Genomic DNA, 18882 nt, shown 5'->3' with positions numbered 1-18882 from the left:
ATGTTTATTGATCGACCGCATGCGTATCATCGGTTATCGCGAGTGTACTCACATAGGCTTGTCCGTTCATTTAAATCTCAATAACTCCAAGCGATAAAGTTTCCTAACTAAGTCGTAGTGGTTTTACATGATTTAGTACGAAGAGGTCAAACTTTCAAAATATTTTTATGTGTATTTTATTTAGTTCTGAATAGGGGCGTCCTGTAATTTCTGCCAAGGATACCTAATTACATATCGCTATAGGTTTTTGGTTATTCGAGGATTTCAAAGTGCGCCTCGTATGAGAGTGTAATCTCTCCACTAGGAAAATATGGTACGACACGCCGCAGCGGTAGGGCCGCTCCAGCCTACTTATAACTGCCGGTCGCCCGCCCGCCGCCGACACTCCATCACGCACCGTCACAGCGCGCACCGTACGCCTTTCGTTACAACTTTTAAAATCGTAATTTGAACTATCCGCACAAGTTAAGATGAACCGAATACTGATTGCGTTATTGGTTACCTGCGCGCTTACAGCTGCTATGGTCCCCAGGCACAGGGTGAGTGCTTTTTGATATTTTTTGTTTGTATTTTGTGTTCAAAGTGACGAATGATACAAGCTGAATAAATGTAAACAATGAATTTAGTTGGGAAAGCTTTATTTTTGTCAATACAAAAAGTGTGTTTGGTATTTTGCGTCTTTTATTTTTCATTGTAACAAACTTTAATATTCTATTATTGCAAAAATTACGACGCAATTAACGTATTGTACACACGTGTTTATAAAAAATAAGTGGATGCCATTAAATAATAAATGATAACAAAGAAGTTTATTTTGGTAATTTAGTATATTTATTTTATTTATTTATTTAGTGTAAAATTTGTTAAGTATGAAGTAGTATTTAAGTTTTAATCATCGGACTTTTAAAGTACTATTAACATATTAAATTAATTATTATTTTATTTTCTAAACGAATTGTTTTAACCTTTTTTTCATTTTTTTACACCTTATATATCTATAAATAAATAAAATTGAAGTGTTTGTCTCTGTCTGTGTGATTTCCAAATACCTGTGTTCTCAAGTTATACACGACACTAAAACACAACCAAACGATTTTAAAATTTTTGTCTGTCTGTCTTTCTGTTTGTTCTGGCTAATCTACGGATCGACTGAATCGATTTTTATTGGACTTTAGACTCTTTTGGGAGAAGATGATTAGGTTTATGAGCAATTAAATTTATAAGATATTATAATGTATTTACTTGATATATCACAAACAATTAACTTTGTTGCATTAGATTTAATTATTAATTTTATGCTATTTATTTTGTTTGTTATTTTTGATTATTGACACGATTGACAATGGTTTTATTTTCTATTCTGTACGCTTGCTCTTATACCAAAATATTCGTAATCGAATTTTACTGTTTTTTTTTAATTGGTATTTTAACTAACACATAGAATTGTTTGTGTTGAACTTATATGCTATTTTTTATACCAGAAAACCAGTGCTAATATTAATAAACACTACCAATATAACACGAATACGATTTTAAAATATATTATTAACTCTGATATTAAAATAAGAGTTCAAATTAAATCTAGAGTAAACGATGGTTTTAAATAGATCAATTTGTATCTTTATACATCAGTTGTAATGACGTCACCTGTCCTCGCCATCACTGACCTATGCCAGTGGCAACTCAACTTATGTACTTATACAAACGGATTGAAGAAAGGTCTTAATTCAATGCCATTTATTCCGGACGCCTAAGTATTAGTCTAGTTATGGAAGGACGAAGGACTAAGTTTCATCCACATCACTTGGATGCATGGTTTGCAACCAATGTGCGAGCTTCGCGCGCATTCTTTTCGCGTACATGGAAACTGTGGAATGACCTTCCTCCTGAGGTTTATAATCTGGGGGTTTTCAAGCATCAGTCACATTCCACTTAATAAGTTTGCTTACCTGATGAAAAAGGTACCATCTCCGTTGTGTACCGAATGCGGCATCATTAAAGATGCAGTTCACATTATGGTGGAATGTGTCCGAAAAGGTCACAGCTAAATATTACTGATTTCCAGCAGTGTTGTGTTCCTGTGAGTAAGGTGACCAGAGCTTCTGGAGGGATTGAGGGTAGGGTCGGCAACGCGCTTGCGAAGCTTTTGGTGTTGCAAGCATCTATAAACTACGGTAATCGCTTACCATCAGGTGAGCCATGTGCTTTTTTGTCGACCTAGTTTTAGAAAACAAAATATTGATCAGTTTTTAATTTTTAAAAACTATTAGAGATAGAATTCTAATAGTGATTTGATCAATTGAGACCAACAACATTATTAACGCTTGCAACAGAAATTGCTTCCAAAGCGAAAAACGCTGCGGATACCGGGCGTATATATTAACTGGGATGGTAGTTACTGCTCGTTTTTTTGCACGCAACTCTTAAAATGTGATATCTACTCGGAGAAATTGATTGATGACGGGATGTCGCTAACCGTCGTGACTAACATCACGTACAAATCTCCGGCTTATCTCACCTACATACAACTGCATCAAAATGCATACAAACACTCATCCGTAAATCACTTACTTGGCCATAAAGATAATATTTTACAGAGGTACACCTGCATCTTATATAGACAGATCTTATTAATACCATTACGTTTTTTATAAGCGTTCCGCTCCGCTCTGGTGTAGTGGCGCGAGTAGTCGCCTAAAACACCGACGGTTTGCGAGTTCGATTCCCGCTCGGGATGGATATTTATATTTGTACAAACCTTTCTTTCCGGTTTGTATGTCTGTCCTTGTTAGTCTCCCCATCATGCATCGGAGAGCACGTTAAGCCGAAGGTTATTATAATGAAAACCTGATAGCGATCGTTACTCATAGTAGGGAACTTATCCGCCAACCCGAAGTGGAGCAGCGGGGGTATTAAACTCCAATCCTTCTTCCACGTGGAGGAGGAAAGAGGCCTATGCCCAGCAGTGGGATGTTACATGCTGAATGCGTGCATGCGTGCGTTTTTATGTACTTAGTCATTCTTTAATTTACATTTACAAGTATTAAAGAAAGAACATTATCAGCATAGGTAATCGGAAAAATATTCAATTAAATTCCCATTAACTACTCGTGTCAGGTCTCGCTCAAATTTAAAGGGAGCTGGGACCACGTGACAAGTTTTTAAAGAAAAAAATATACAGTCAACCTTTGACAGATCATTACTGTATTTTTTTCAGCTAACTTTGACAATGTTTTTTTTAAGTCTTTTAAAATGTTAGCTTGTTTTAATTTTAAGCGCATTTAAAATTTTTCTATATAATTTTGCTTAGCACAAATTAGGTTTTTAGAATAATATTCGTGAAAGTAGTAAATGAGTCAAAAGCTATTTAAAATAAAAATGTAATTAGAAATTAAAAAACCCCCGACACAATAACCTGAGTTGCCTTTAAAAAGTATAAAATAATTAAAGAAACTCAATCTTAAAGTACCTAAGTATATACGATTATTAATAATTCTAAAAAAAAATACATCGAGTTGGAGGACCGCTCCTTCTTATTTATTACCTACTATTTATTTTTTCATTAGTATCACATGCCTACCTAAGTCTTTTACCTGAGCCTTATTATTTGGGCAGACGTCGTTGATGGTCGTATTCGAAACGCAATATTTTGAAGTAAGTAATTTTATAAAAGTTTTCTTTTCTTAATTTTATTTTTAAATTCATCTATGTTGCTTAGTTAAGTTGGGTTAGTTTAGACTATTTGTCATTGAATTGTTAGGTTTGAAGCGGTACCCCCAACACGATGTATTTTTTTTAGAATTATTAATACTCGTACATACTTAGGTACTTTAAGATTGAGTTTCTTTAATTATTTTTTACTTCTTAAAGGCAACTCAGGTTATTGTGTTGGGGTTTTTTTTATTTTTACTTTAATTTTTATTTTATACTTTTTATAGGTACACTTATTATAATTTAGATTATGTTAAGTTGTTAATAATTGGGTTATTTCCCCACTTTTACCCCCAGAGTAGTTTTCAGGGCTCAACCGATTTTCATTGAACACATTATCTTGTAATGTGCACGTAATGCGCTTTCATTTGAGACCCCACTAGATTATATTTGCAGACATTCGGTTATTCTTCCCCACTTTCACCCCCCACAACTTTTAAACGACTCAACCGATTTTCATCAAACATATCTAAAAACACTCACCCGTAACTCACCTTTCATACAAAAAAAAAACTAAATTAAAATCGCTTCATCCGTTCGCGAGCTACGGAGCCACAGGCAGGCAGACAAACAGACAGACAGACACATCAAACTTATAACATCCCTCTTTTTGCGTCGGGGGTTAATTAGTATTTCTGAAAGAAAAAAATGCATAATAAAGCGGTGACATACTACTCGACATTTTTGCACGAGAATATAGCTCAGTATCTGCCATTTAATTTTTATGCGTATTTTCATCTATTTTGGGTTCCTGTGACACTGGTTGTTGACATTTAACTATCATTTTTTGTACAAAAGAGTAGTCAGTAAAGCCAAAGCAGCCAAAATATATATTAAACATATTTCTTGAAATAAATAAAAATACCATTGTCAAATAAAAATGTTTAAAACTATTTCAATGTTTGGAAACATTTAGTTCTAAATATTTAAATTCTATTATTTATAACCTAACCTAATCTAACAAATCGCCCTCGTCTAAAACGTTATATAAAAGAACGTAAGTTGTCTCAACGGAAAATAGAATTCTATGAAATGCACAAACTTCGTTAGCTACTTATTTTCAGATCCATGCAGCGTCTGCACCGGATAAATCATTAATAAAGTTATGGAATGAGTCCAAATAATAAAACAAAATAAAATAGTCAATGACCTTTTCTACTTTTAACGCAGTATAATTTCCTGTTTACAAGTTACACGACCGCGCTTACACGTGATTGTGTGTATTTGATATTGCTATTCATTCTGTGATTCGGCACATACCTGCGCTGTTGTCGATATTACATAGTCAACATTGTTTTTATTTACACAGCATATCAAATAAATGGTAAATAATAGCAACAATACCTGTAAATATGGTAAAAAACTTTATTTCCAAATCTTATTTCATAAACGTTCAGTTGTCAACGTCAGTTCAGTGGGACAAGATGTACGTTTCTGATTAAAAATATGTAAAAGTTAAAGTATACAAGAAGAAAATGCTTATAATATTTTTGTACAAAAACAAAGCGATTTATTGTGCGTGCTTATATTGCTGAAAACCGTAGCGTGCGTTCCATATAGGCAGAAAGGAACTGCCTACCTTGTCATGTTACTAAAAATGATATAAAAAACATGAACATTGCATATTCTAAAAAAAGACATAAACCGTAATTCAATTTAAATCCGCTTCAACTGAAAAACCCGCCGTAATATATGCGATATTAGCGCTTCGCGCGAATCGACGACGGACCTTTTATGAAACTTCTGCCTACAATCGCTAACAAAATGTTAGAAATGACAGTAGGACATTATATAATCCTACAATTTTATAATGTCGCGCGTCATATGGAATACGAACAAAGTATTGTGTTTTTAACATTGGTCGGTTTAACAGTGAGAGTAGGCACAGCCTAAGAATAACCTATCAAATCAACTTGTCTTCAATTCGATACAAATCAAATTGTCTTGAATTCGATACAGTTTTTACGAATAATTATGATTTTTGGCACCGTCGCATAATCGCAACATTTCACAGATTAATTTCGTAATAATAGTAATTCGCTTTGAATTTTTCGTTTGTGTGTTCTTGTTATTAGTAATAATATTAATATATTAGTGATGAATAAGTTTACTTGTGAAATATGTAACGGAGATGTGTGTTTGATGAAAGTAAATAGTGCATCCAAATTCAACACGTTCGATTTTACGGATAAATTGAAAATTGTTCAAGCGTATCGATTTAAGATATTAATAAATAAACAAGAACTTTCATTAAGCATACAATCGTAACTAGTTAATATTGTTATCAATGATTCCCTATGTTTGACATAAACGAAATTATCAGAGTGCCGGCCTTATGAGGTCACAGTCTATCCAGTAACTGATTTGTGTGATAAATATCAGTTGGCTGCTGTACGTGTATTTGTATGCCTGCATTATTATAAGTATAAATGCACTTTACGTGTCCAATAATTTACTTGTCTGTTCTTAAAATTATCTAAAACCCTCTATTCCCAACAAAATTGAAATAAATTAGGAAAAAATGCGCTGCGAGAAAGTAGGTGCAGTGTGGCTGTTCATATTTTTTTTGACTGCCTACCCTGTCTAAAAACTTTACGAACGCCACTGGCTGAAAATATTCCTTTTAAATATAGAAAGTTTTTCTATTAATACGTGAGCAAAAACTTTGTGCCTACCCCGTTTTACGAAAATTGAGTGGACTGAGGAGTAATGAAATTTCGCACACTTATAGTTTATATAGAGAAGGAGTGTAGAATGCTAATAATTTTTTTTAATTATGCATAAAAATATATTAAATCAATAAAAAAAAAAACATTACACGCACTACCATGTACTTGACACACACACACACACACACGGATATTATACTTTTTTGTTGATTGTCAAAGATCTCTTAAGATCTGTCTAGTCTATGTAGCTGTATATGTAATCCATATAAATAACTTTCATAATAAAATTCAAATGGTTGATGATACAGACAACATTATAAAAAAAGTTTTAAATCTGGTCATCAAGTGTTTTTTTTCACACATAAGTATTACGTAATTTTCTACCATATTGTACTATAAAAATGTGAAGGCTCTTACTGTCCTAAACAACGTAACTCCTAAGTAGTAATCTCAATATTCGCTACTCGCTTGATCACTAATATGTACTCGCCTTTGCAATGAATCGAGCGTGGCGTGAGGCGCGTCGGCCGCCGGATACGCTCAAGGGCGCGACGTACGACGTGTGATGACATCACCCAAAGACAATTTTTAAGGGAGTCAATTACCCTCGCAGGTGGTAAATTAATAATTGTTATTATAAGACGATTACATACGATTATTATTCTTTGACTTTAAAGCCTATACAGTATAATATATAAAAAGAGTAAATGTCTCAGTGTAGTTACATTGCATACTACTCTATGTAATTTGATGTTATTATTATATTATCGTAATAATAAGGAGGTATAATAAGGGTGTTTATGAATGTATATTAATTACGGCCCAAGGAGAAGTTAATCTGTAGAGGGTATCTTAATATAAATATTATAATCTCATTAAAATAAATTTTTGAGGCTATGTTATTATCGTATTATAATGAAATTTGTATACTTGCAAAAATTTATTAAAATATATTTATGAGTATATATTTATGCATTTAATGTAGCTTAGGTACATAGGCTTCCCTAAGTTCGCGCCCGACATCCCGTTTTTCCGCATTATGTAATAATTAAATTAAATAAAAAAATTATTTTATATATTTACATACTAACTATGCCTCGCATTATATTTGAGGTAACAACGTAATAACGTGCGGCGGTAAGCGGCGTGCGTCGGCGTCGTCTCATTTTATGTTACACGAGCTGTTGCCCGCGACTTCGTCAGCGTCAATTTCTGTTATTATGATCGCAATTAAGAAGTTTTTAAAGGAATATATTTTAAAGTACTTCTGCGTAAATGATATTTTTAGTTTTATTTTCTTGTGGCAGAAGAACATACTGATTTTCTCCGCAACTCGATCTTGACAACGCGACATATAGTTGGCCGTGTGAAAAGCAGTCTTGACGTAATAATTATAATAATATTCTTTATTGCACACCATTAAAACATACAAACAAAAGTAGTATAATTAGAGGCAGATGTACAAAGGCGGTCTTATCGCTAAAAGAGCGATTTCTTCCAGACAACCTTTGGGTATAGGACAGCGCATAGAAAAGCGGTTAGGAAGTGTACAAATAATTATTATAGACATTATAATACATCACAATAGATTATAAAATTATACATACATATATACATACATACAAATGCTTACACACTTACATACATACTCATATATAAATATAAACAATTCATACATATTTATGTCATCCAAAGGTGAAAAGACAATCCTGGTGAATTTAGCGACAGATAGTGAGCCTTAACATACTTTTTGAAGCTAAAGAGCTTTTGAGCTTGTCTTATAGAGAGAGGAAGAGAATTCCAGAGCTTAACAGTTGTTACGGAGAAGGAGTTGGCGTAGAACGAAGAAGTGTGATGTGGAATCTTAAGAACCAGATTTGAGTCAGATCGAAGAGAGCGATAATGGGTGTCGCAGAGAAACGCAAAGCGTTCTTTGAGGTAGTGAGGTGTGTCACGATGGAATAATACACAATATAATAACGAGAGGATATGAGTATTCCTGCGAAGACGGATTGGGAGCCACTTGAGTTGCTTACGAAAGTTAGAGACATGGTCATATTTGCAGAGACCAAACATGAACCGTATGCAAAGATTCTGAAGGCGCTCAAGCTTATTCAATTGCTCCTCGTTGAGGTCAAGATAACAAGTGTGGCGTCATCTATCGCGCGAAAATATGAACGACTACAAACTACGTAATTAGAGAAAACTGACGTATGCTACATCGCGCTATCAGAGTTTTCAAAGTGATTAAGTATATATACTTACAAGATCCCGACAACAACCGTCGGGGCGTTAGCCCGCCAGACATAACACTCGTCTGGTTGGAGGATCCTCCCTTTTCTTCACACTACCAAACTGGTGACCCCGACGTGATATAATATATAATACCTATATATAATAGTTTGGCAGTGTTGGGCTTAGCGTGATGATATCCTATAACCTTCCTCGATAAATGAGCTATCTAACACTAAAAGAATTTTTCAAATCGGACCAGTAGTTTCTGAGATTAGCGCGTTCAAACAAACAAACAAACTCTTTAGCTTTATAAGATTAGTATAGATTGTCTTCTAAATTTTGCGTTAAAATTAAATTCATTTAACAATCAAACTTTGCTTTATAATCTTAGTGTAGATATCTGTATTAGAATATTTAATGAAAGGAAATGATAGAAAATTTCAATTAACACGTTAAACGACGCTTTGATTTTTTAGTTTTTCTATTTGGGCCATGGAGGGATACCGTGTAGTCGACACACAATTTTTCCGTTGGTGCCGCGGGGGACACCACATGACCCCGAGCCAAAGTCAACATAAAAAATGTGTCTTAGAAAAATATGTCATATAGTGTAAGGAAAAATAAGTAAGATGTCTAAGAATGGGTATGGTAGTGCAATAAAAACTTATCCTAAACTTTTTGTAAATAAGGACTTTTAAACTGGACTGGACATGGACTAAACAAGTGAGGCACAACTGGTGTCTCCCATGGTGTTCAACGTGTTAAGTAGCGCAGTGAAGTCTCATAAAGTTATTCAAATTTCGGGGCTTTTATAAGTACATTCTTGCATTGTCACTAAAATCGATCTTGTTTATTGTAGATTCATTCATTTGGTTGCCGCAACGAATTTAAATCAATTATGTTGTATTTTATCTAATTGAAGTCCTTTTTATTTTCGTTTGCAAGCAAACACAATTATATATTGATAATTCCATGTTTTTTTTTTTTTTTTTTTTTTAATTATGTGATATATCCACAGGGTTATTATGCCCGTGCTTTTGTTATTCCATATATTGTTATTATTATTTTTTAACATGCATCGGTACTTCACCGCAACTTAGAATCTAGAAGCCTTAATAACTAGTCTTAAAATTTCAAATATCTAAAAGTCGACGCGAGTCCACTGACCAAGACTATTCTACATATTGCTTATTTTATATTCTTATATACTAATTATTTTTATTATATTTACACTTATTTGCTAACTACAATATACGTACACTTATTTTCTAACTACAATATATGTACACTTATTTGCTACTTACAATGTACACTTAACCTATGTTATTGTTAGTAGTTAGGTACTTTTTTTGTGGTTAGGAATCGTTTTATCCATTTAAATTTCATTTTCTTTTTTTTAATTTTTATTAATATACTATATGACTAATCCTATCTTATTAAGTAAATATATAAAGCCTTATCATTACAATTACATTATCCTATTCCTATACTATTACATTCAATTTTATTATTTATATTACTTACTTTACACTTTTATCTACGCATAATTTATACTTACAATACAATGATGTCTTCACACCTCTACATTTTTCAACATTTTGAGCACATTCTCAATGACATCTTGAGACTATGCTCAAAGATTTTCTTGTCCGTCATCTCCGCTGCCCTCGCCACAAAGCGACCAATTGCGTCGTCACGGTCGTCGGTGTAATAGACACAGGTGTTGGTGTGTCTAGTCACCGCGACTACAGCGTGCGAAACGCTGTCGTGGATCTTGAGCCTCCTTGTATTTGTCTGGAGGACGATGACGTCCTCATAGGTCTGGCCCTGCGCCTCATGAATGGTTAAGACGCGCGATCCCTCACCGGACCCGTATCCCTGGTCAGTTAGCAATCTCTTCTCCTCTTGCGTAAATACCAGGTACAGGGTTCGGTCCCTTCCTACAGGAATGCGCGCGCCTGTGAGACTCTCCACTCGCAAAGATCGGATCTTTGTGCTATAATTGATAATTCCATGTTCGTAGTAACGAAATTCTTTTAAATTGTAGACGAAGTTTACTATTTGTGCTAATTTAGAAACAATACTAACCATATAGGTACTTACATATTATTTAGTAGTAGTGGAACTGTGTTATCCCTTACTCGCCTCTTACGACACCCACGGGAAGAGGGGATGAAGAGGGGAAAAGCAAAAAAAAGCAGATGTGAAGAAAAGAAAAGCAGATGTTAACAATAAATTTTCCCTGCACTGTCAATGGGTTTAATTCTCTCACAGACGAGACAAAAAATAAATAGTAAAATGGCTCATGTATTAATTATATTTTATTTATGTGTACCCCGATACTAGGTATATATAATAGTTTCGATATAGTTGTTTATTTTACGTAAAAGTACGTAGAATTACAGATAATTAGTTATCACAAGAGCAAAAGTTAAATTAGTATTTTTTTGTAATTTAAGCGAACAATGACTTTACTGTCTAAATAATAATTATTGCGTTAACTTATTCCGAAGTCTATCTCCGAATGGTTTCGTCAACTGTTATAGATATTTAGTTCTTAGTAATTCGATATGTTTTATTCTCAAAGCAAGATGAATTTAAGAAACCTAAACACGACGCAGATGATGAATATGTTAAACACCTACCACTCCGTCATTTATCTAAGTATACTAATATTATAAAGAGGAAAGATTTGATTGTTTGTTTGTTTGCATTGAATAGCCTCCGAAAGGATTGAACAGATTTGAAAAATCCTTTCACTGTTAGGAAGCTACGCTATCCGCGGGTGACATAGGTAATATTATTTTTTTTTTTAAATTAGGGGATTTTTATTTTATTTTTGCTAAATACCCATGCGAAGCTGGGGGGGTATGCTAGTCTTTAATAAAAGCCTGTCTTACAAATATAACGTACCGTACCTAGCTTTACCTTGCGCGCGTTGCTACGCTTTTTATTTATTGATTTTTTTTTTTTTTTGTTGTACCAACTCAGAAACCTTTGTAGGCTCATGCAAAACACTGCTGAAGACCATGACATGATCAAATGCATAGTTCACGATTCTATAAAGAACTAGCTGACCCGGCGAACTTCGTATCGCCTAACAGTCGATTCTTTAATTTTATTAAAAAAATTTTTTTCTAGAATTTTTCTCTCCGTAAGAACCATCCTCGTACTTCAAGGAATATTTAAAAAAAAGAATTAGCGAAATCGGTCGAACCGTTCTCGAGTTTTGCGCTTAGCAACACATTCAGAGACTCATTTTTATATTATAGAAAGAATGTACAGACATTCAATTATATATACATATAGATTGATATATGACGTCCAAGTGAAGTATTTATTAACATGTATAAATCTTCTCCTATACAAAAGTATAAAAATTGTGTTAGATTAATGACGTACGAGACGTTATTTTTTATTTATAGTTCACGAATTAATTTAAAAATGCATGTCCTACGAAATATAAAATTTTATAAGTTCAAATTGTATTGATAAATTTCAGCAAAATCCTTTCACTTAAAACTACCGCTTCGTCTAAGTATTTGTTGACGATATTAGGTAAATAAGATAACTTTAAAACTTTGTGGGTAGTACGTATCTAATTGAGTTGATGATTGGATATCACTGATATTAATTGATGTTATAATTGCATTCTACATTTATTAAATCGTAAATCTACACGAACTTAATACCATACATGAGTTTTTGTAATTAACAGAACTATTTGTGTAACTTGTAATAAATAAACGACGACGCGTTCTGCCACGTGCCTACAATTATCATACAATAGAATACATAACGATGCAATAAAATTTAAAAATTTTACGATGACTGCTAAAGATGGCGGCAGTAACTTTATCTTTCTACCTTCCAACTTGTTTTATTTTTATGTCACCTTTTTATGAATATTACGTCTACCCACCCTCCTTAGTAAATACTTACCTATCGATCCTAAAAGTAGCCTAAGTTACTCCTTATTGCATAAGCTATCTGCCAGTGAAAGTAACATCAAAATCGTTCTACCCGTTTCAGAGATTAGCCGGAACAAACAGACAGGCTGACAGACAGACAGACAAAAATTGGAAAAAAAAATATTTTGGTATATGGACCGTGTATATCCGTATGAATTTAGTAAAAAGCGGTTATTTTAATATAGAAAACAGACATTCCAATTTTATTTATTTGTATAGATTATCTACGTAAAATACAAAATGTTAAAACTATATATAACTTAAAATTATATGTGATTTTGAATTATAAAAATAAAGCGTATTATCTATTATATTTTAGTGTATAGTATGACGAACGAGTAGTAAATACTCTGACGCCTTAAGACATCGTCATAAACAGATAAGGAGATAGGTTCCGTGAATAGTAGGTACTTAGTAACAGTTACCAAGTTTGACTTTTAAACTTACAACTAAATTTACTAATCAATACCAGTAAAATTAAAAATTAATACTTTCAAGTACCAAGATTAGTTACGTCGGTACAAAATCGAACAGAAAGCGGTATCAATGTGTGCGTACGCGTAATGTTATTGTGTTACGATTTAGATACATAAACTTAAGCGAGTTCAAAATGTGATAGCGTCCTTAAAGTCCTATTTTTCAATAACCTCTACCTTAAAACTATAAAAAATATGGTAATGGGTGGAATATGTTTTTGTTGATACATAATGCAGATTTTTTTTTTTCATTTGTATCTCCGTTAATCCGTACAAAAATTTTAAAGTTACAAATATTTTCCAAATAACTACATTTTAAAAGCGATATTTTTATTAGAAAACAAAGAAATTTTAACCCTAGATAGCTAACGTTCCTGAACTTCTATGATAAGCTAAACGTGAAACTATAAACGTGAAACTTTAAACGTGATTTTTAAATTGTATGTTATTTTAATCAGTTTTATTAAAATCGTGGCTAATATGGGATATAAATTTAGGATAATTATTATATAAATGAATATTTATTTAATTTAAATACTAAATCACAAATCATATGTTTCGTTGAGATCAATAAGGCACTATATCTTACAATGACTAAATTAGGAACTGTTCTTTAGAAATTTCTTCTTTTCCTTTTGGTATAATAAAGTAAAAAGCCTAAAATTAACCGTAAGTATCAAATTACTTAGATTTTTTTGGCACAAGTTAGACAAAAGTCGACTGTATGTTCGCCACAAATGATAACTCTGCAACTATTGCAATGGTTCTTTGTCATGCGCCTTTTCTTATAGGAACACAAACTGCAGCTTTTCCTTTTCGTTGTTGAGGTATTCTCAGGTATCAGAGGACTTCCAAGATCAGATTGTTCAATAATTTGACCTTGAACTTCAGCGCGTTCCTCATAGCTCAAACCCAATACCTCTCTTATTTTGTCTTTTATTCTTCGAGGCATTGTTGGTATTTCAAGGCATTTCAAGCAAGTTTTAACCATGGTACAACGAGTGGTTCATGCGATTGTTTCATAAAGCTTCTTCGTGACAGTGGTTTATTTCCAGACACCAAGACTACTAATTATGGCAATATAGGACGTAAGAATTGATATACGATAATCACTTGTAAGATGTTATTAATCACTTGTTTCGTTTTGGGTTGATGTAATAGTCTCATAGCTTTGTTTCTTTATGGCTATTTCAGGATAGGTCCACTGCAAAATTTCCTCGCATATTTCGTCTGTCATAAAGGAACCAAATAAAACAAAAGGATCTGTTATGTTTTTGACTGAACGGGCTGGTCTTCTAGCCGTGGTAATGATATTTATCACAGAAGTTCGGGAAGAAGTGTGTCCTTTTTAGTTGCCCACACGTAACGATTTCTGCCTCGAATATTGGCTTGAGTCAAGTGGATAATGGTAGTTAGAAGCCGATGAAGAATTGTCACTGAGAGGAAGAGCATTGGAAGGTGAACTTTCTTCTTCCTCTTCAATATTTATAGGTGGACTTGCTTGTGTTTCTTCAGTGTCCAAGAGTTTGTTTTGAAAGTCACTTTCCCCGTCATCAGCCAACAAATCATCCTCATTTTTACTATCAGAAAAAACATCATTTGTGTTGACATAATCGTCATCTTCTAACGCACGAACTATGTCGTCATCTGTGATCAACCTCGCAGCCATTCTTCATTATCAATGATATAACTTAAAAAATAATAATAACAAAAATCATCACAAAGCACAAGTTTTAAAGTTACGCTTATGCTAACCATTCGTCAAAATGACGAGTATGTAGTACATATCTCAAATACAAAACTACTTACCGGCTAAACACTACCACGCGACGTAGTTTAACGGTCACTAAGTTGGCTCGAATCAGCGAATGTGTAGGTAAAACCATTAGAAAGGGAGAGGAAGATAATTATTTGGTGCTCGTCATTTTGACGAACGTTAGCTATCTAGGGTTAAGGAACTATCTATACCAAAGTAAACTTACATCATTTAGGAACATAAAAAAATAATTAAAATATTTAATTATTTTTAATACCTTTTGTATTAAAAATAAAAAGATATAATAAATACCACGCATCAAACCCAGTAAATCAGTCGAGCGCCTTAGGGCCCTTAGGAGTAAGATCCACGCCAAATTCTGCGCAGCCGTCTCTTTCGCTCACACTATAACAACAGTCGCTTGGCGCTTGTTGATAAACCGCATTAATTACTTTCATAAAAATAAAAATAAAAAATATGCGAAAATTACTGTAAAATAATGTAATGATAATTTCTGTAAACAAATGTATAATTTAATTTTTTTTCTCACATTATCATTACAAATAAGCATTTAAATCTGTTTTTCTTGTTGTTTGTTAATAAATATGCTTGTCGATGTCATTGAGTTTATAAAAAAATTAAAGCTGGCTAAATTTGATGGTCTACTTGTATCTCTCAACTATGCAACTCACATTCACACTCAGATTTTCTGGAGCATAAAAAAAAATGCTATTTTATTTATATCGTAAATATTCGATTCATTCGTAAACTTAAAAAATTAAATTACTTTAAAAATATTTGTTTCATAAAATTGTTATTTTAAATTTATTGGGTGTTGTTATATAACACATACTTGAAATTTTTAGCAAATTAATAACGTAAAAAACATTTTATAACGTATAGTTATTAATTTTTAATATACATAGAAAAAGATCAACATGGTTTTTCGGTTGTCACACTATACCAAGTAGCACAAAGATCGCGCGGCTCGTACGACTCGCGCGATGCGACCTTTACCTAAACTTGCAGAGCGAAAAATTGTGAAATGGCTCTTGTATTCTTACAATTTTGAGTTTTCCTTTCAAATTAGAGGGTAATGACAGATAAGTCATGAAATATTTTTGACCGTTATATTGCAAAAATTTTAAGATTCTAATACTATAAAACAAATATTTACCCTTAATTTTTTATTACAGAAATACTTGACCCTTTTTGTCCACTTTAATGTTGAATTCTATATGAAGAAGGTTTGTGTGAATATTACATACCGTAAAACCTTACAAGTAGTGAAGAAAATTGAATATGTCTCCTGTAACACTAAAGCTGGCCATTGACGATCAATTTTAAGCGTCAGTTTAACTGATCAGTTTTTCGCGTCAGTTGAAATATTTCCCAACTGACTGGCGTCACTCCGGCTCTTCAGTTTTCGACCGACCGGGCTGTTTTAAGGACGTGTAGGTTACTACCTATTTTTGTTGAGAAAAAAAATGGATTCTGATTCCGAAGAAAAAACGTTAATTCTTAAAGCGGCTACTGTTTGTTGCCATATACAGGTCTACAATGGTCTATAACTATAACAGTGAATAGTTTTTCGAAAGAGAAATCAAAAACTTTTATCTGTAGGATATCATCATCCATCAAATAGCATTATAAACTAAAAAACTAAATATTAAAATATATTACTAACTTTCATTAACCACTGTTAAATTATTACCAGAGAAAACATAATAGTGATAATACAGATCAAAATATTGACTTTAAAATAATTTATAAACCGATGAATTATTATTTCAATTTCAATTAACTTTAAGTTGAATTTGGTTTTAGCAAGAACTGATCTAAGAACTCATTTTTGTTACAGCGAGATATACATAAGGACAAAGTAAATGAAGGAACCGAACCTGAAGAATTCTGTGCGCCAACGACGCCCTGCGCCTGGGGGATTTACAACCCTACTACGAAGCACATTGAACTAAACGTGACGAATACATAGTAAGTTGACCGTAAAAAAACGCAGGCAAAATGGAACAATATATTTAAACTGTATTATAATATTTTGTTTTATTTGGCCATAATGTTGCTGTTGTTGAAATATTTTAATTTAAAATAGTCAGTAATAAATTAATGCTAATATATACAATTAATTTAACTATGACGTTGTGGTTAAAATATTATTATTTTTAATCAGTACTTAAAGTACTAAGTCTACGGTTATTTTTGATTCACATTAGCAAATGTTGAATTTTAAAATATTCTAAGAATACATATAGCTACTTCTTTATATAACCTGCAGTATTTTTGAATATAGTCCTGGATCTATTTCTTGCTTCGAGAATATAAATCACATAATTCTGTTTATTTCGGTATATTCAGTATACATTTTAAAAAAGTCGATAAAGACTTACTTACTCATCTGGCTCAGCGACCCGTAGTGGATCTTGGCCTCGATACCACAAATCTTCAGCGATCCCGGTCTAGAGCTATCTCGCGCCAGTTAGCTGTTATCAGCTCGCGCCGGTCTCTCTGCACCTCATCCTCCCAGCGGTACTTGTTTCCCCAAGTTTGCTCTTTCCGCTGTGCAATGGTCTCCCATCCTTACTACATGGCCGTGCCAGCGGAGTCTTGCTGCTTTGGTTTCTCCGATGACATTGGTTTCAGCCACTAGATCTTCAATCTCTTGGTTCTTTCTTATCCACCATCTTCTGTGAGCTTCTTGGGTCGGCCCCAAAATCTTTTTTAGTACTTTCTGCTCTGCCAGAAGAAGACTTTTATTGGTCCAATCACAATTTTGTAGATCCTTAGTTTTTCTGCCAAATAGTTAAGATACCAACACTGTATTAGGGCTGCAGTACATCGTAGGGCGTTTTGAATACAAATATCAATCTCGAGCTCTCTCGTATTAGTGTCAGCTACAGTGCAACCTAATAATAACTAGCTGATCCCGCAAACGTTGTTTTGCCATATGTGTTATAAAACCCTTAATTCCCCCACTATAACTTAGGTGTATGAAAAATAGATGTTAGCGGATTCTCAGACCTACCCGATATGCACACAAAATTTTATAAAAATTGGTCCAGCCGTTTCGGAGGAGTAAGTTAACTAACATTGTGACACAAAAATATTATATACATATATAGCCTACTTTTAATTTCAGTATTTTGAGTGATTATTTGTTTCTCTTTACAGTTGCGTTTGTCAACAAGGAGAATTATGCTTAGTAGCTGAAAATGACAAAACTGCAAACGCTTTCATCTATCAATGCCAGCACCGAAAACATTAACACACCTATAAGCTAGCGACCGCTAGAGTACAAGCATTCGTCAGTTTACGTCGCTTGTTCACACCCGATATTTATCATTGACAATTTAAAATAAGACAATAACTTATTATTTCTTTACACGACTGAAAAAACTTAATAACATAGTACTAGGGAAGCTTGTTTGCTACATACAATATTTTACTCATGACTCAAAATCATGGTTGAATAATTGACAAATTCTTATTATTATTTTTTTTATTAGTAACTTTTATTCTTCGGATTTACGTTTGAAATATTTCATGTGCTAGACCATGATAGTATCGTCTTAAAGTATTGTGCATATGTCTACAATTCACCTATTATTCCTCTTAATCCGCCTTGTTATGTTAAAACAAATTCTTGCACCATATACCAAGATATTTTATAATTGTCTAATATCGGGAACGTAATAAACAGCAGTACTTATTAGATTAATTAATATGTGACATTTATTAATACTTCTATTGTATTCTTCATTTTAATTTTTAAACGAAATGAATAAGCACGTCATGTTAAAGTTCCTATTTCATTGCGTGATCTTAATAATATAATCTGTAATATAATATAATTAGGTAACAAGTAATATAATATAGATAGAGTTAGTATTGTTACTTCTGTGACATAATAAACGTGTAATAAATATTAACAGCCAATTGTCTAATCGATGATCATTGGTTTTATTATCTGATTTATATTTAATAAATGCTTTAAAAACGTTTTAATTTGTATTATTTTACGCTATTTTTTTACATTTTGGTATTTAAAC

At 33.0% G+C, this 18882-nt stretch overlaps 1 protein-coding gene across 1 annotated transcript; it reads left to right on the top strand.

Moving 5' to 3' along the window:
- The first annotated feature begins 344 nt into the window (after positions 1–344).
- On the top strand, positions 345–18834 carry LOC123656287. Its single transcript, XM_045591995.1, has 3 exons — positions 345–539; positions 16680–16810; positions 18005–18834. The coding sequence occupies exons 1-3, from the start codon at positions 471–473 to the stop codon at positions 18096–18098; spliced, it is 294 nt and encodes a 97-aa protein (XP_045447951.1). The 5' UTR covers positions 345–470; the 3' UTR covers positions 18099–18834.
- The last annotated feature ends 48 nt before the right edge of the window (positions 18835–18882 follow it).

Source organism: Melitaea cinxia, chromosome 9 (genome assembly GCF_905220565.1).
Source record: "Melitaea cinxia chromosome 9, ilMelCinx1.1, whole genome shotgun sequence".
Classification (NCBI taxonomy): domain Eukaryota; kingdom Metazoa; phylum Arthropoda; class Insecta; order Lepidoptera; family Nymphalidae; genus Melitaea; species Melitaea cinxia.
This window is presented reverse-complemented; position numbering and strand designations above follow the sequence as displayed.

Coding starts and splice junctions, on each gene's coding strand:
- LOC123656287 (XM_045591995.1), top strand. CDS start 471: ATGAACCGAATACTGATTGCGTTATTGGTTACCTGCGCGCTTACAGCT. Junction 540..16,679: donor CTATGGTCCCCAGGCACAGG/GTGAGTGCTTTT, acceptor TTTTTGTTACAG/CGAGATATACATAAGGACAA. Junction 16,811..18,004: donor CTAAACGTGACGAATACATA/GTAAGTTGACCG, acceptor TTCTCTTTACAG/TTGCGTTTGTCAACAAGGAG.